General features: G+C 46.8%; 1 protein-coding gene across 1 annotated transcript in view; it reads left to right on the top strand.

Moving 5' to 3' along the window:
* The window catches only part of phex (phosphate regulating endopeptidase homolog, X-linked), an 85,485-nt gene that overhangs the window by 39,331 nt on the left and 26,755 nt on the right, over window positions 1-19,399 (top strand). Inside the window, exons 6-11 of the mRNA XM_078408714.1 lie at window positions 1,348-1,416; window positions 3,357-3,473; window positions 8,939-9,022; window positions 10,256-10,401; window positions 10,655-10,748; window positions 12,119-12,247. Of these exons, the coding sequence (XP_078264840.1) occupies window positions 1,348-1,416; window positions 3,357-3,473; window positions 8,939-9,022; window positions 10,256-10,401; window positions 10,655-10,748; window positions 12,119-12,247 (639 nt within the window). The remainder of the gene's footprint in view (window positions 1-1,347; window positions 1,417-3,356; window positions 3,474-8,938; window positions 9,023-10,255; window positions 10,402-10,654; window positions 10,749-12,118; window positions 12,248-19,399) is intronic.

Raw genomic sequence — 19,399 nt, 5'->3', positions numbered from 1 at the left:
TTCATATCTCTGTCTACATCACTTTCCAGGGCCCTACCGTTTACTGTGAAAGTCCTGCCCTAGTTTGTTTCACTAAAATATAGTACCTTGCACTTGTCTGAATTTAATTCCTTGGCCTGTTTCACCCTTGGCTCAGTTCAACCAGATCCTATTTGAGCCACACATTCAGTTTTTCTGATTTTACTAATTCTTTAGCAATTTGCACACAATTTGGTTGGTAATCCGGAGATTATCCAATTTGTGCTTCTGCCTTAGAGTTTGGGCCCCATCTGCTAACACTCTTTGTCCAGTGACAAAAAGTATGACTGAGAGTCAAATTGAAATGGGCATTGGCCTCACAATAGGATTTCAGCTCTTAATGCCAGAACAATGGAGCATTTATCCATTATATCTATTTAATTAAAGGTTTCTGTTGTTGGAATATTTATGCAGCAAAAATAATACTTAAAGTACAATTGCAGTGCTATTAAGCAGATCCAGAGAATCATAGTAGCTTGACATATTATAGAGATAATAGCCAGGACTGCATATTAGTTGCTACAACTACCAAATCTGTAACACTGAGCTTTGTACTGTAATCGGAATCAGTGTTTGGTCCACGGGGGTGCAGCCTATAAATGGAAAAAATTAATGCAGCTCAAAAATGCTCCCATGCCAAAAGTGCATAAGTGCCAAAAGTGCACAACTGGAAGATTCCCCTTCCTCTTTGATCACAAGACAGATTCAAACTGTTCTTGCATGGAAGTACAAAGACACTTATTGCCACGGTTTAACTGCAGAACTTCCCCCTGCATCTTCTTTCATTGACATTCAACAACACTTCATCTGTGAACGTTTTTAGATGATTACTTTTGTTAAGGGTGGGAGTTGTCTGCCCAGCCCTAAATACCCCTGCATGCACACAACTGATCAAAGCTAAAACAGGACCATTCATCGCTTGCCTGGTGCTCTGATGTTCAGTGAAAGGAAGGGAAGTATTACACACAGGGGATCATGAACATTATTTCTTTCACTGATGCTGTAAATTCTCAACTAGCTTGCACACTCTTGGAACTTGGTTTCCACATCGGGAGGTGAGGAATGGCACTTCTAAGAGAGCAGAACTCTCCCTAAATGGTACCAGAATACTAATCTAAAAATTGTTCTGCGGTGAGACTGGGATGCATGATGTGAGAAAAGTCATTTCTAATCATTAGGGGGGAATGAAATGAAATAGCAGTTGATATGTTACAAGGATTTTCCATGTGTACAAATGTAGTACTGTCCCTAGACACTGTTTAAACAGCTTATCACACTGGAACAAGAGTAACATACCTTTTCATTTTCTCCATTTGTTTTCACCCACAGCTGGACCAGGGGTATCTGCTTCTGCCATTAGTGGAAGATTACCTAACAAACAGCACAGAGGCAAAAAGCGTGAGTGGCTCTTAGTCTACGCTGTGTTATGGAAAGGATCATTTATAACTGTTTCCTCCTGTAAGGAGTTGTACCTGCCGATTTAGAGTGATATCGTCAAGTTTATTGACATATGCACAAGTATGGTGAGGTACAGGTACAATGACAAGGTTGCTTACTGCAGCATCACAGGCACATAGACTCGTACAACACACAAAATGTAAATTACATATAAATGATAAAAGTCAGTGAAAGGAAAAAAAGCCTCAGCGACCCGGTTTGATCCTGATCTCCGGTGCCGTTTGTGTGGAGTTTGTGCATTCTTCCTATGACCACCGCCAGGTGCTTCAGACTCCTCCCACATTCAGGCTCCCACAGGCGGGCTAGATGCAGGAAAAATGTTCCCAATGTTGGGGGAGTCCAAAACCAGGGGTCACAGTTTAACAAATAAGGGGTAGGCCATTTAGGACAGAGATGAGGAAAAACTTTTTCACCCACAGAGTCGTGAATCTGTGGAATTCTCTGTCACAGAAGGCAGTGGGGGCTAATTCACTGGATGTTTTCAAGAGAGAGTTAGATATAACTGTTCGGGCTAACGGAATCAAGGGATATGGGGGAGAAAGCAAGATGGGGGTACTGATTTTGGATGATCAGCCATGATCATATTGAATGGAGGTGCTGGCTCGAACGGCCAAATAGCCTACTCTTGCAATTATTTTCTAGGTTTCTTTTCCAAAGAAATTCAGCTTGGTAGGTTATTCAGCCACCATGAGTGTGTAGGTGTGTGTTAGAATCTGGAGGGAGCTGGTGGAAATGTAGAGAGAATAAATATAGGTTTATTATTGTCATGTGTGCCAAGATAGAGTGGAAAAAACTAGTTAGTGTGCTAACCAGGCAGACCATGAGTACAATTAAACCATACCAGGTACAGCACGTAGTGGACATTGAAAAATAAACAGAATGTAGTGTTACATCCACAGTGAAAATGTAGATGAATAGTTCAGATGGAGTTGATGGAGGTCTGCTGGTTATGTGATGAATTGGGCTGCCTTTACAACTCTCTGCAATTTCTTATCAGTCTTGGGCAAAGCAGTTGCCAACCCAGCTCTAATGTATCCTGAAAAGACGCTCTCTTCCATGCAGCTGTAGAAATCGGTAAGAGTCATTGGAGACATGGCACATTGTCAGTGTAAGGATTACAGAATACGATTCGTGTGAATGTGTGCGAGTTGATGGGCATTATCTTTCTGGGCTGAAGTGCCTGTTTCTGTGCAGCATGACTCTATGATTCTTCAACTCTGTGACCACAAAATGAAATTAGGGTCATACAAATAAACAACAAGGAAATTGACCCTTCAGCCTACCAAGTCCGTGCCGACCATCAACCACCCCTTTACACAAATCCTATTTTAATAAGATTTGTTTTAATAGAGAGATACAGCAGGGACACAAGCCTTGCCCACCATGTCCACACTGAACTATTTGGGGCAAAATAGATCGAGGGGCAGAGGCGGAGATTATTTGGGTTTCTGAAATACAGAGAATAATTCAAGGGAAACAAGATGACTGCTTTACCTTCGGTTTTTCTTAGGTTTAAACCAACATCCGCAGTTCCTTCCTATTCAGTCTAAAGAAGGGTCTCGACCCGAAACATCACCCATTCCTTCTCTCCAGAGAAGTTGCCTGTCCCGTTGCGTTACTCCAGCTTTTTGTGTCTATCTTCGGTTTAAGCCAGCATCTGTAGTTCCTTCCTACCCATTTTGACTACTTTACCTACCGATAAACCTACAATCTAAACAGGGAGTAGTGGACATAGAAACAGTCCTCTTCAGAAATTCATAATTAAAATATTTAAAAGGGGGATGAATACTTAAGGTGAAGGTATTGAATAGGGAAGAGGTTGGAGCAGGAAACAACCTGCTGGTACAATGTCTGAGACTTCCCTCTGCCTCCTCCTTCAGTCTCGCCGCGTCCTGCTGCAGCTGATGATAGACGTGGCCATTCTCCTCGGAGCGAACGCCGCCACGGCTCAGGCTGACATGAAAGCTGTGCTGGAGTTTGAGATTAAGGTGGCGCAGGTCTGTGAAATAGTAACATCTAGTAATTGGACAGCAGCATGTACAAATACATTTCACATCCTTTCTCACAGTAGTGGTACAAATAGTACTGCCATTGTATGTTGAAATGTGCTATAATGTGTTGTACACATTACACATTAAGCTTAAAGCTTATTAACAGCATGCGGCATAGTTAGTGCAATCCCTACAATATTATATAATACCCTTGATCCCGCCCACACATTACTTGATACCCTTAAAGCACATGGTTTTGTCAGCCATTTTGCTAATACCATAATATTCTGTGTGTTGCATATCATGTGCTAACATTTAACATGAACTCCGCAGGAGTGGAACAGACTATGCTGATGCTTTTGCTTAGTGTAACTTTTCTCTCCCTGCTTTCATTTCCTCTGCATAGCCTTTTGTTCAGTACATGCATTGATGCTGCTATGTGCCTCAAACCTTTGATGGCCCCATCCACATTCTTGGCATTCTGTGGCTAAAATATTTTCTCTTGAAATGCCAATTGTTATTTTGTTACCATTTTTTGTGGACCACATCTCCATCCAACTCTTTCACTGTCTTAGAAATCTCCACAAGATCATCCTCAGAACTTCCCTTTTCCTGGAGGGCATGTCCTTTCATCTTTTTGCATCATTTCTGATGCTGTTTATCTTTTTAATTGTACGAGCAAGACCGTTTAACACTTCCGAGTGCACTTCATCAAGTGGTGTTATGGCGAGTCCGAAAACTTGTTGGTTGTAGAAGAAGTTTATTGCAGCCGCAATATTCGAATACAGAGTTAAACAACAAGGTAAAGGACAACCATCAAAAACTTACTGTCTTCTTCGAAGACTTCGCCGAACTGATATATCTGGCGCCAAAAGCGCACATGACCACGCTGGCCAATCCGCGATGTCGCTCCCTGGATCAATCCCCACGGTCGCGTTCCCATGTGACCTCGCTGGCCAATCCGAAGGTTCGACGACCTGGACCATTCTCTATGGTCGCTACATGACCCCCCCCAGAACCCGAGGTGCGGAACCTAGCAGGGAGCCGGATTTCGCGACCATAACGAGTACGGAGAGGGGCAGCCTGAACCACAGGAGCCGGGGGTTCCGGACTTGGCGGAACTGCCGGAACGGGAGGTCCTGGAGGAACTGCCGGAACGGGGGGTCCTGGAGGAACTGTCGGAACGGGGGGTCCTGGAGGAACTGTCGGAACGGGGGGTCCTGGACTGAGCGGAACTAACGGAGGTCGGCCTCTCCTAGGGGTTTGACCGACCAGGACTGGTTGATCCGGATCTAAATGTGCAGGTTTGAGCCGGGACACCGAGACGAGCTCACTCTTGCCGCACATGTCTAAGGTGAAGGTAGCCGTTCCCTTACGCAAAACCCGGAACGGCCCTTGATAGACCCTCTGCAACGGGGCGCGATGGGAATCTTTTCGCAGAAAAACAAACTCACAGTCCTTCAGGGAAGGCGGTTCATGTACCATGGGACACCCATGACGTGAAGTCGGAACTGGAGCCAGGGAGCCCACCCGTTCCCGGAGAGATGCTAGCACTGATGGGACTGTAGGCAGCTGGTCTGAAGGGTCCGGAAACAAATCTCCGGGTACTCGAAGTGTCGAGCCATATACTAGCTCCGCGGACGACGCACCGAGATCTAGCTTAGGAGCAGTCCGGATGCCCAAAAGAACCCAAGGGAGCTGGTCTACCCAGTCCGGGCCTTCAAGCCTTGCACTGAGGGACGCCTTAAGTTGACGGTGGAACCTTTCTACGAGTCCATTTGCCTGGGGGTGATATGCAGTTGTGGGTTGTAACTTGGAACCGTACAGTTCTGCGAGCGCGGCCCAGAGGGACGAAGTGAACTGTGGGCCTCTGTCAGTGGTAATAACTGCCGGGACCCCGAAACGAGCTACCCAATGAAGGGCCAAAGTCCTAGCACAAGACGCTGACGAAATATCGGACAAAGGGAAAGCCTCTGGCCACCGGGTGAACCGATCCACCACCGTGAGGAGGTGGGTGTAGCCCCGGGAGGAAGGCAAAGGACCGACCAAATCCACGTGGATGTGGAAAAAACGAACAGCAGGGACCTCGAAATCCTGTACGGGGGGCTGGACATGGCGCTGGACTTTAGCGGTCTGACAGGGAACGCAGGCACGCGCCCAACCCGCTACCTGTTTCCGTAGGCCATGCCAGACAAACCGAGCTGCTACCAAAGCAGAGGTGGAGCGAATGGACGGGTGCGCCAGCCCATGAATGGCATCGAAAACCCGGCGCTGAAGGGAGGGCGGTACTACCGGCCTGGGACGGGGAAGAGAAACATCGCACCAGACTTTTGTGCCTTCTGACCCACAAGCTACCTGGGCCAACTTCAATCCCGAAGTGGTGGACTGGTATGCCGACGCGGTATCCGCTAGAAGCTGTGCCTCCGCAAGCTCCTGGGGATCCACTTCGCAGTCCACCGCCGAAATAGGGGGAAAAGCAGGTCTAGACAGGGCGTCAGCAACGGCATTAAGCTTACCCGCGACATGACGGACATCGGTGGTGAATTCGGAGATAGCAGTCAGGTGCCGCTGCTGGCGGGCCGACCATGGGTCAGACAATTTGAAAAAAGCAAATGTTAATGGTTTATGGTCCGTAAAGGCCACAAATGGGCGGCCCTCAAGGAAGTACCTGAAATGACGAACAGCTAAATAGAGGGCCAAAAGCTCTCGGTCAAATGCGCTATACTTCAGCTCAGCCGAATTTAGTTGCCGGCTGAAAAACGCCAAATGCTGCCAACGGCCACCGACCTGCTGCTCCAGAACCCCGCCCACCGCCACGTCAGAGGCGTCAACCGTCAGGGCCGTGGGGGCGGAGGGGCTCGGGTGGACCAACATGGTGGCGTCTGCCAAGGCTGCCTTAGCTGCTGTAAAAGCCGACTCTGCGGTCGGGGACCATATCAACTCTACCGGATTCCCTGCAAGGCATTGGAAAAGCGGGCGCATGACTCGCGCAGCTGCTGGAACGAACCTATGGTAGAAATTAACCATGCCTACGAACTCCTGTAGCCCTTTTACTGTGGTGGGCCTAGGGAATGCCCGGATAGCCTCCACCTTTTCGGGCAAAGGGGAGGCGCCGGCAGGGGTAATTCTGTGCCCTAGAAAATCAAGAGCAGGAAGGCCGAATTGACATTTGGAGGGTTGGATAATGAGCCCGTGGTCTTGGAGCTGCTGGAACACGGTCCGCAAGTGGGCCTGGTGTTCCTGTACTGAGGGGCTGGCTACCAGGATGTCGTCTAAATAAATAAACAAAAAGGGTAAACCCCGGCCCATGCGGTCCATCAGTCGTTGGAAAGCCTGTGCCGCGTTCTTTAAACCGAAAGGCATACGCAACCATTCAAACAACCCGAACGGAGTAATCGTTGCAGTTTTCTGTATGTCCTCCGGTCGCACCGGGATCTGGTGGTATCCTCGCACCAAATCGATTTTGGAGAACACCACCGCTCCTTCCAGCCCAGATGAAAAGTCCTGTAGGTGCGGTATGGGGTAACGATCAGCCGTGGTGACAGCATTGAGACGCCGATAATCGCCACATGGTCTCCACCCCCCAGATGCCTTGGAGACCATATGTAACGGCGAGGCCCACGGGCTGTCAGACTGACGGACAATTCCCATTTCCTCCATCTTCCTGAACTCCGCCCGTGCCACCACCAGTTTGTCTGGCGGTAGTCTCCTGGCCCGAGCGAAAACGGGAGGGCCTTCGGTGCGGATGTGATGGACCACGCCGTGCTTGGCCGAAGACGTGTCAAAACGTTGAATGAGCAGCTCTGGAAACTCCGCCAGAATCTCAGCATACGAGTCGGGGGCCGCGACGACGGCCTGGACAGTAGGGCTGGGCGAGGAGGCGATTGTCGGAGCGACGTGCTCATCTTCGGCGGAGGGTCGGAGGTCGTTACCGCGGACATCAGGGACCAGTGAAAAAGCCCAGAGAAAATCTGCTCCCAGGATCGCTTGTTTGACGTCGGCTATGATGAATGGCCATTCGTACGTGCGGAGCCCTAACACAAGGGACATCTTCCGTATACCGAAAGTGCGAATTGGGCTGCCATTAACCGCGATGAGGGTGGGACCTGTCTTACCCGATCTGGTTTCGAGGTCGGTCGGCGGCACTATACTGACGATGGCTCCCGTGTCCACCAAAAATTCTGTGTCCGTGAATCGATCATGGACATAGAGGCGTCGGTTCTGGCCAATCGTAACTGCCCCTATGTACGATCGGCCGAGGCATTTCCCGCGAAGGTACAAGGCGAGCGGCAGTTGCGGGATTCGCTACCCCATCGTATGTGATAATAGCACCAGCCGCGCTTGTGCGGATCTTTTTGGCGGGCTTTCGGAGAATTGGCGGGAGACGCGGCGCCATCTTGCCGTCGCTGTGGCGTGGTCACTGAGGTCGAGACCTTGTTGATCGAACCGCTTGCCTTGTTTTTTGCCGCTATTAGCGCGTCCGCTTTCGCTGCATATGCTTCGGGGTCCTTAAAAGAACAATCCGTGAGCAGCATTCGGACATCCTCAGGAAGCTTCTCGCGGAATGTCTGTTCGAACATAGGGCGATCCGTATGCTCACCGGCTAGCATCATCATTTCGGACATGAGGACGGAAGGCAGTCGGTCTCCAAGATCCGGTAGGTGCAGAAGTTTTGCCGCACCACCATGCTTATTAAACCCGAAGATTCGCAGTAATACTTTCTTCATGGCCTCGTACTTGCTTTCCGCAGGTGGATTAACGATGAACCGCATCACGCGCGTGGTCGTCTCCGACGATAGAGCGCTGACGAGGTAGTAATACATCGTGGAGTCGTCCGATATCTTCTTTATATGAAATTGAGCTTCGGTGTGGACAAACCAAGATTGCGGTGCGTGCGTCCAAAACCACGGAAAGTGAACGCTTACCGCGCTTGACTCCGGTGTGCCCGGCGCGGCCATCGACAACGAGGCGTCGGCTTCCTGCATAGTCGGTGATCGTCCAGATCACGTCGGGGTCACCAATATGGCGAGTCCGAAAACTTGTTGGTTGTAGAAGAAGTTTATTGCAGCCGCAATATTCGAATACAGAGTTAAACAACAAGGTAAAGGACAACCATCAAAAACTTACTGTCTTCTTCGAAGACTTCGCCGAACTGATATATCTGGCGCCAAAAGCGCACATGACCACGCTGGCCAATCCGCGATGTCGCTCCCTGGACCAATCCCCACGGTCGCGTTCCCACGTGACCTCGCTGGCCAATCCGAGGGTTCGACGACCTGGACCATTCTCTATGGTCGCTACAGTGTACTGTATGTTGAGCAGAGCTTTGGTTCTCAGTATTTTCTCTCTCAGAATGAACCCAGTGTTTAGGGCCCCAGTGATTACATTGCTACTTTACTAATTGATTAAGTGATGCACAGGTCAGTCCAGTCAGCTGTTGGTCACAAATGAATGTCATTTGTCCATTGCAGATTCTCATTCCAAAGAGCAACAGGACGAATGAAGCCACTTACAATAAACTCAGTGTGCTCGACTTGCAAAATGACGTTCCACAGGTAACTGAAGAACAGTTTAAATGAAAGCCCAGCCCCAAGGCCCTGATTCTGTATTGCACGGCCACTATCAGGAGAACTATTCAATTGTACCTTTACATGACAAATTAAACCACTTGCCCATGTCACTGGCTGGTGGCTTTAGGTCCTTGCTCTCTAAGCAATACCTGAACCTCTGGGCTTCTTTACCTTTCCCACTGGCTCACACCAAGGGCGGCACGGTGGCGCAGCGGTAGAGTTGCTGCCTTACAGCGCCAGAGACCTGGATTCGATCCTGACTATGGGTGCTGTCTATACGGAGTTTGTACGTTCTCCCCGTGACCTGCGTGGGTTTTCTCCGGGACCTCCGGTTTCCCCCCACCCTCCAAAGATGTATAGGTTAGTAGGTTAATTGGCTTGGTAAAATTATCAATTGTCCCTGGTTTGTGTAGGATAGTGTAAGTGTGTGGGGATTGCTGGTCGGCGCGAAGCTGATGGGCCAAAGGACCTATTTCCGTGCTGTATCTCTAAACTAAACCAAGTGTTTTGATAGTTTCAATAAAATATTGTTTCAATGCCTAGGATGTGTGAGCTTTCAGCCTGTGCTCACCCTGCCCTTGACAGAGCAACTTCGATTTCAGTTGAAATTGAGATTGGTTGCATAATACTTTGTGCCTCAGGAGAGGAAACAATTTTCTGCAAGTATTTTCAGCAAATATTAAGAATGGGTAAGGCAGCAGCATCAGAACAGTTAGTGCAACAGGGCATTTACAATAACCCTGAGTGAAAACATCTTATTTCCCCTCTCTCCTAATTTCCAATTCTGCCTCTATTTCCAGCCCCTTCTGTCCTGTCTCCACAACGAGACACCTTTGGCCCTTGGTGCAGTGAAGGATTCTTTAAAACCTTGAGCCTGAAACATTTGGCCCAGTTATTAAAGCAGTGCAGTGAGTCAGTGTGTCAGTGTGTCAGCTGTACAGATTACGACAGACATTTTGCATCGGGACTGCCTTGCAGAGCATGTTATGAATCACATGTAGGCCATGTTGTGGATCACATGTAGGCCATGTTGTGGATCACATGTAGGCCATGTTGTGGATCACATGTAGGCCATGTTGTGGATCACATGAAGGCCATGTGGTGGATCACATGAAGGCCATGTTGTGGATCACATGAAGGCCATGATACGGACCATGTGGTAGATCGCGCGCAGGCCAAGCGGTGGATCATGTATAGACCATGTTGTTGTGTCCCCAGTTTGACTGGCTCCGTTACATAAGGATGGTGATTGATGATGAACTCCACCCTGAGCTCACTCATATTAACATGTCGGAAGAAGTCATCGTGATGGTTCCGCAATATTTCAAGGACTTGTTCCAGCTGTTGGAAACTGTGGATAAGAGGTAAATGTAACATCACATTTATTCCCCCTTTTTACAGCACTTGGTGTGCATTCTCTAACTCCCAGATTCATCCATTGGCATTTCTCTTCTGCATGTGACAACATTGCCTCTCCCTGTCAACAGATAATTGCCTGTTTCAAGTTCTCCCAGTCAGTGATCAATTCTTGTTTTAGATTGTGCAGCCGTCCAAAATGCTGTCCCGACACTCTAATATGTTACAATAACAAGAAATAATCCTGTAACCCCTTTACAGAACTGTTGCCAACTTCCTTGTGTGGAGAATCGTGTTCAAGAGGTTGAGCAATCTTAGCCAACGATTCCTTGATAGACGACTAGAACTTTTAAAGGTAAATGTTGAATGTCCGGTGGGGAAAGACACGCCGGAGTGTTGGTGTCGGTGAAATCTTTCTGCATTTCAGCAAAGCTGCTGTCAGTTATGGTAAGAGGGCTGTGAGTGATGCACTTTAGTGCAATGTTGGGTGGCTCAATGAACAATGGCTGCCACTGTAAGAGTAGGAGGGTTTATCACAGGTTGCTGGATTACACTTCATGGGCATATAGGGCCTGAATATTAAGCATGGGATTGGCAGCTGGTGTTGCCATGAGGCTAGGACAGCACCAGAGGTTCTGTTTAACCATTTTCAAACTTCACACCACCCTGCAGTGCTGGCATCACCATTACTGATACAGGCACTCAACACCTCTTGTCCTGTTCCCCGTTTATCCGCGCACAGTATCTTATTACAGCTAACATACCAAGCCTTTCCCAATGTATCTCACAAAGTTCTCCATTGTATCTCTCATGCTGTTTACTATTCCATTACATCTCATGCCGTACCCCAATAAATCTATCAATGTACTCCATTACATCTCATATTCTTCCCCATTATATCCCACACACAGAAATAATTTATATCTCACATATGTCTGCACCAGATCTAATGCACACGCCTATTATATCTCGCATGTATAATGGGTCTCAGAATAAAATATAACGAGGCACTGTGCGCATTGTAATGGGGAGAAGTGTGAGGTATAAGAAAGCATAATATGTGATGCCAAAGAATCATACAGCACAAAAATAGGTCCTTCGGCCCAACTTGCCTGTGTCGACCAAGATGCCCTATCTACACTAGTACCAACTGCCCATGTTTGTCCATATACTTCTATAAACCTTTCCCATCTGTGTACCTGCCCACATTTGGCCCATTCCCTAAGTAACCTTTCCTATCCATGTACCTGGCCAGTTGCCCTTTTAATGTTGTTATGGTACCTGCTGCAACTACCTCCTCTGGCAGCATGTACTCACCATCCTCTGTGAATAAAATGTACTCTCCGGTTTGTATTAAACCTTTCCCCTATCACATTAAACCTATGTCCTCGGGTTTTTGATTTCGCTACTCCGAGTAAAAGACTCTGCATCTACCCTATCTATTCCCCTCATGATCTTATACACCTTTATAAGATCACCCCTCATCCTCCTGCGCTCCAAGGAATAAAGTCCTAGACTGCCCAACCTCTCTATAGCTCAGGCTGGTACAACAAAGTGTCAAAAGTCATACAACATGATGCTCAGAGCTGGACAAAGAGTTTTGAAATCACAATCAGGAATCTGTGCAGATGATGTCCCACTTTCCTTTTGGGAGAAACAGGAAGATGGAAACTAGTTCTTGTGCAGCGTAAGAGCCGAGAACCTGACGGTTGCTCCTTGCTTCAGGTGGTCATCGGGATGCAATCACTGCCCCCACGATGGGACAAATGTGTGACGTTTACAGAGCAGATCCTGCCATATGCTGTGGGAAGGATGTTTGTGAAAGCACATTTTCAGGAGGACAAGAAAAAGCTGGTGAGTTAGCTGGCGATTACTCACACTGTTCCACATCTGTCTTGCACATCTGTAAGGACTGTTTTCATTTGAAAGTAATTTATCATTTTCCATGTATGTCACATCACCTCTATCTCCTTTGTGTCTTGTAGTCTGCTCTCACTCTTGCTCCCCCCCACCCAGACAGATCAAAGTAGAGGTCCCATGGTCCTTACCTTTCACCCTACCAGCCTCCGCATACAACACATCATTCTCGGACATTTCTGCCACCTATAACGTAATCCCAACACCAGTCACAACTTTGTGCTTTCCGCCTATCTCCTGCGGCTTCACACCGCTTTGGTTTCTGAGGGGCCCTATTCGAATAATTGAATAATTTAATTGAATACAATTTTATTAACCAACTAAACATAGCACAAAAAGTAAGGAAATTTGTGTTTGGTAGATTCTTTCTTTGTTGTAACAATGCTTCTTGGCAATAAATCTTATACCGTTGGAAAGCCTGTTTATTTCCCTTTTAAATGGTGCCACATTTGTAAGGAACATGCATTTGTGGGATGAGCAGCAGAGCTGAGTATATGGGTTGCGCCCATGAAAAATCTGCCAAATCTTCTCTGCCAATGCCAAACAGCTTATTCTGCCATTGACTCTTGTTCGGTGTTGTTTGGTGGATTGGATGATTGAAGTCTGAAGAAACAAGACATATTGGCAATTTAACAATTTATTCATTTAATAAACAGGAGCCACAGTAGCGTGTGGAAGAACCATACACAGCCACAACAGCCTGGCACCTCCTCCTCATGCTGGTCACCAGCCTGGTCACACACTGTTGTGGGATGGCATCCCATTCTTGTCAGCACCTGGGGGTACCAGAAGCTCAAAACAAGAGTCAATAGCAACAGCAGAATAAGCTGTTTGGCATTGGCAGAGAAGATTTGGCAAATTTTTCATGGGCGCAACCCATATACTCAGCTCTGCTGCTCATCCCACAAATGCATGTTCCTTACAAATGTGGCACCATTTAAAAGGGAAATAAACAGGCTTTCCAACGGTATAAGATTTATTGCCAAGAAGCATTGTTACAACAAAGAAAGAATCTACCAAACACAAATTTCCTTACTTTTTGTGCTATGTTTATGTACACATGCAAGGAATTTGCCTCGGTGCTTTGCTCGCAAGTAACAACACGACACACAGTAAACAATTAAGAATAAAGCATAAAACATTAAATCATTAAGAATAAAACATTATAGTTTAAACATGAATGAATGAATGAATAAGTTTATTGGCCAAGTATGTGCATATACAAGGAATGTGCCTTGGTGCTCCGCTCACAAATGACAACACAAACATACAGTTAACAATTAAGAATAAAGCATAAACACATCAAAACAATAAGGATATATAAGAAAATAACTGCAGATGCTGGTACAAATCGATTTATTCACAAAGAAGTGTCTCAACCCGAAACGTCACCCATTCCTTCTCTCCTGAGATGCTGCCTGACCTGCTGAGTATTCCAGCATTTTGTGAATAAAACAATAAGGATACACCATTACGGTCTAAACACGTGGGTGAAAATAAACCAGAGCAAAAAAGAGACTACAGACTTTGGTTATTGAGTACAACTATCACTCGTGGAAAACATGTGAATGAAATAAAATACCAGAGCAAAAGGAGGCTACAGACTTTTGGTTATTGAGTAGAGCTACTGCTCATGGAAAAAAAGCTGTTTTATGCCTGGCTGTGGCGGCTTTGACAGTCCGGAGTCGTCTTCCAGAGGGATTCTCTCTCTAGTCACCCCTTTTCCTTAATTCCCTTTGAAATCTCCATAACATTATCTGCTGGAGCTATCTCCTGCCCCCTTTTTGACCACCTTATTTCCTTTTAAGGTATACTCCTCAGTTCCTGAACTTACTCCAGGGATACACTTGATCCTAGCTGCTTATACCTCCTCCAGACTGCCTTCTTTTTCCTGACAAGGCCTCAATTTCTCTCATCATCCAAGCTTCCTTACTCCCACCTGCCTTGCCCTTCACTCGAACAGGAACATGCATGCCCTGAACTCTTGTCATCACACTTTTAAAAGCATCCCACTTTCTGGTTGCTCCTTTGCCTGCAAACAACCTACTTCAATCAACTTTACCAAGTTCGTATCGAATGCCATCAAGGTTGGCCTTGTTGCGATTCAGTATTTTAACTTGTGGACCCGTCCTGTCTTTATCCATAACTATTTTAAAGCTAATGGAAACGTGATCGCTGGTCCCTAAAGGTTTGCCCACGGACACTTCAGTCACTTAAACTTCCCTTATCTGAGAGTAAATTTTATTTTGCCCTTATGGCGAGTCCGAAAACTTGTTGGTTGTAGAAGAAGTTTATTGCAGCCGCAATATTCGAATACAGAGTTAAACAACAAGGTAAAGGACAACCATCAAAAACTTACTGTCTTATAACATATAACATATAACATATAACAACTACAGCATGGAAACAGGCCTGTCCGGCCCTACCAGTCCACGCCGACCATTCTCCCTGACCTAGTCTCATCTACCTGCACTCAGACCATAACCCTCCAATCTCCTCCTATCCATATACCTATCCAATTTACTCTTAAATAATAAAATCGAGCCAGCCTCCACCACTTCCACCGGAAGCCCATTCCATACAGCCACAACCCTCTGAGTAAAGAAGTTCCCCCTCATGTTACCCCTAAACCTTTGTCCCTCAATTCTGAAGCTATGTCCCCTTGTTGGAATCTTCCCCACTCTCAAAGGGAAAAGCCTACCCACGTCAACTCTGTCCGTCCCTCTCAAAATTTAAAAAACCTCTATCAAGTCCCCCCTCAACCTTCTACGCTCCAAAGAATAAAGACCCAACCTGTTCAACCTCTCTCTGTAGCCTAAGTGCTGAAACCCAGGCAACATTCTAGTAAATCTCCTCTGTACCCTCTCCATTTTGTCGACATCCTTCCTATAATTTGGCGACCAGAACTGCACACCATACTCCAGATTTGGCCTCACCAATGCCCTGTACAATTTCAACATTACATCCCAACTTCTATACTCGATGCTCTGATTTATAAAGGCAAGCATACCAAACGCCTTCTTCACCACCCTATCCACATGAGATTCCACCTTCAGGGAACAATGCACAGTTATTCCCAGATCCCTCTGTTCCACTGCATTCCTCAATTCCCTACCATTTACCCTGTACGTCCTATTTTGATTTGTCCTACCAAAATGCAGCACCTCACACTTATCAGCATTAAACTCCATCTGCCATCTTTCAGCCCACCCTTCCAAAAGGCCCAAGTCTCTCTGTAGACTTTGAAAATCTACCTCACTATCAACTACTCCACCTATCTTAGTATCATCTGCATATTTACTAATCCAATTTGCCACACCATCATCCAGATCATTAATGTAAATGACAAACAACAGTGGACCCAACACAGATCCTTGGGGCACTCCACTAGACACTGGCCTCCAACCTGACATACAATTGTCAACCGTTACCCTCTGGTATCTCCCATTCAGCCATTGTTGAATCCATCTTGCAACCTCACTATTAATACCCAACGATTTAACCTTCTTAATCAACCTTCCATGTGGAACCTTGTCAAATGCCTTACTGAAGTCCATATAGACAACATCCACAGCCTTGCCCTTATCAATTTCCCTGGTAACCTCTTCAAAAAATTCAAGAAGATTAGTCAAACATGACCTTCCAGGCACAAATCCATGTTGACTGTTTCTAATCAGGCCTTGATTATCCAAATAATTATATATATTGTCCCTAAGTATCTTTTCCATTAATTTTCCCACCACAGACGTCAAAGTAATAGGTCTATAATTGCTAGGTTTACTTTTAGAACCTTTTTTAAACAAAGGCACAACATGCGCAATGCGCCAATCTTCCGGCACCATCCCTGTTTCTAATGACGTTTGAAATATTTCCGTCATAGCCCCTGCTATTTCTGCACTAACTTCCCTCAATGTCCTAGGGAATATCCTATCAGGACCTGGAGACTTATCCACTTTTATATTCTTCAAAAGTGTCCGTACCTCCTCTTCTTTAATCCTCCTAATTTCCATCACTACTCTACTTGTTTCGCTTACCTCACATAATTCAATATCCTTCTCCTCGGTAAATACCGATGAAAAGAAATTGTTTAATATCTCCCCCATTTCTTCCGGCTCAGCACATAGCTGTCCACTCTGACTCTCTAATGGACCAATTTTATCCCTCACTATCCTTTTGCTATTGACATATCTGTAGAACCCCTTGGGGTTTACTTTTACATTACTTGCCAAAGCAGCCTCATATCTTTTTTTCGCTTTTCTAATTTCCTTTTTAAGATTCCTTTTACATTCTTTATATTCCTCAAGAACCTCATTTACTCCCTGCCGCTTATATTTATTGTATATCTCCCTCTTTTTCCGAACCAAGTGTCCAATTTCCCTGGAAAACCATGGCTCTTTCAAATTATTATTCTTTCCTTTCCACCGAACAGGGACGTAAAGACTCTGTACTCTCAAAATTTCACCTTTAAATATCCTCCATTTCTCTATTATATCCTTTTCATAAAACAACAATTTCCATTTCACTCCTTTTAAATCCTTTCTCATCTCCTCAAAATTAGCCTTTCTCCAATCCAAAATCTCAACCCTTGGTCCAGATTTGACCTTCTCCATAATGATATTGAAACTAATGGCATTATGATCACTAGAGTCGAAGTGCTCCTCAACACATACCTCCGTCACCTGACCCATCTCATTTCCTAACAGGAGGTCCAACACTGCCCCTTCTCTGGTAGGCACCTCTACGTATTGCTGCAAAAAACTATCCTGCACACATTTTACAAACTCCAAACCATCCAGCCCTTTAACAGAATGTGATTCCCAGTCTATATACGGAAAATTGAAATCACCCACAATCACCACTCTTTGCTTACTACTAATATCTGCTATCTCCTTACATATTTGCTCTTCCAATTCTCGTTCCCTATTTGGCGGTCTATAATACACCCCTATAAGTGTTGCTAAACCTTTCTCATTTCTGAGTTCCACCCAAACAGCCTCCTTAATCGAGCCTTCTAGTCTGTCCTGCCAAAGCACTGCTGTGATATCCTCCCTGACAAGCAATGCAACACCCCCACCTCTTGCCCCTCCAATTCTATCACATCTGAAACAATGAAATCCTGGAATATTTAATTGCCAATCGCAACCCTCCTGCAACCATGTTTCACTGATCGCCACAACATCATACTTCCAGATGTCAATCCAGGCTCTAAGCTCATCCACCTTTCTTACAATGCTCCTAGCATTAAAATATACACATTTAAGGGACCCATCATTTCTTATTCTCAGTTTATTTCTTTTCCCTTCTTTCTCTCCTACATATTGGGTCTGAGTGTTTCCCTTTTCTGCCTCCTGCCTCACACACTGCCTATTAGCTATCTGTGTTTGAGTCCCTCCCCCCAACCGTACTAGTTTAAAGTCTCCGCAGTTATTTTAGCAAATCTCCCCGCCAGGATATTGGTTCCCCTCGGGTTCAGATGCAACCCGTCCTTTTTGTACAGGTCATACTTCCCCCAGAAGAGGTCCCAATGATCCAGAAACTTGAAACCCTGCTCCCTGCACCAGTTCCTCAGCCACGTATTTATCCTCCACCTCACTCCATTCCTATTCTCACTATCGCGTGGCACAGGCAGTAAGCCTGAGATTATTACTTTGGAAGTCCTTTTTTTTAACTCTCTTCCTAGCCCCCTGAATTCTCCTTTCAGGACCTCTTCCCTTATCCTACCTATATTGTTGGTACCTATATGTACCACGACCTCTGGCTCCTCTCCCTCCCCTTTCAGGATATCCTGGACACGCTCAGACACATCCCGGACACCGGCACCAGGGAGGCAAACCACCATCCGGGTCTCCCGACTGCGTCCACAGAAACGCCTATCTGACCCCCTCACTATAGAGTCCCCTATTACTACTGCTCTCCTCTTCCTTTCCCTACCCTTCTGAGCAACAGGGCCGGACTCCTTGCCAGAGGCCCGGGCACCGTCGTTGCCCCCAGGTAGGCTGTCCCCCCCAACAGTACTTAAACAGGAGTACTTATTTCCAAGGGGTACAGCCACCGGGGTACTCCCTAGTCCCTGCCTCTGTTCCTTGCCCCCCCTAACAGTGACCCACTTGTCTACCTCCCGTGGTCTAGGAGTGACCACCTCCCTGTAACTCCTATCTATAACCTCCTCACTCTCCCTGATCAGACGGAGGTCATCAATCTGCCGCTCCAGGTTCCTAATACGGTCCCTTAGGAGCCCCATCTCGTCACACCTGGCGCAGATGTGGATGTCTGGAAGACTATCAGACTCCCAGATTCCCCACATCTGACACCCAGAACAAAAAACTGCCCTGGCAGTCATACTCTCCAAACAAAGCCCCGCGCTCGGTTACTAAACCTACCGCCCGGCCGCTACTCCAACCGCTCCAACCGCCCACCCAAAAGAACTGAGTGATCTCCTGGGAGAGGCGAAAAACCGGATAAAAAACCCAGGCCAATTTGGGAAAAAATCCGGGAAATTCCTCTCCGACCCCAAGCTAGGCGATCGAAACTAGTCCGGGAGATCACACAGGTCTTACTCCTTACTATCCCCACACAATCCCCACACAATCCCCACACACTACTTCCCAAGCAACACAGCTAGGTGCTGCTTGCTACTGCTGCTTGCTGCTGCTGCTACTGCTGATTGCTGCTGCTGCTGCTGCTACTGCTGATTGCTGCTGCTGCTACTGCTGATTGCTGCTGCTGCTACTCGTCGAAGACTTCGCCAAACTGAACATTTCGGGCGCCAAAAGCGCACATGACCACGCTGGCCAATCAGCGATGTCGTTCTCTGGACCAATCCCCATGGTCGCGTTCACACGTGACCTCGCTGGCCAATCTGAGGGTTCGACGACCCGGACCATTCTCTATGGTCGCTACATGACCCCCCCCAGAACCCGAGGTACGGAACCTAGCAGGGAGCCGGATTTCGCGACCATAACGAGTACGGAGAGGGGCAGCCTGAACCACAGGAGCCGGGGGTTCCGGACTTGGAGGAACTGCCGGAACGGGGGGTCCTGGAGGAACTGCCGGAACGGGGGGTCCTGGAGGAACTGCCGGAACGGGGGG

The sequence above is a fragment of the Rhinoraja longicauda genome, chromosome 12 (assembly GCF_053455715.1).
Source record: "Rhinoraja longicauda isolate Sanriku21f chromosome 12, sRhiLon1.1, whole genome shotgun sequence".
NCBI classification, from domain to species: Eukaryota; Metazoa; Chordata; class Chondrichthyes; order Rajiformes; family Arhynchobatidae; genus Rhinoraja; species Rhinoraja longicauda.
The sequence above is the reverse complement of the archived record's forward strand: the minus strand, read 5'-3'. Positions and strand labels throughout refer to the sequence as shown.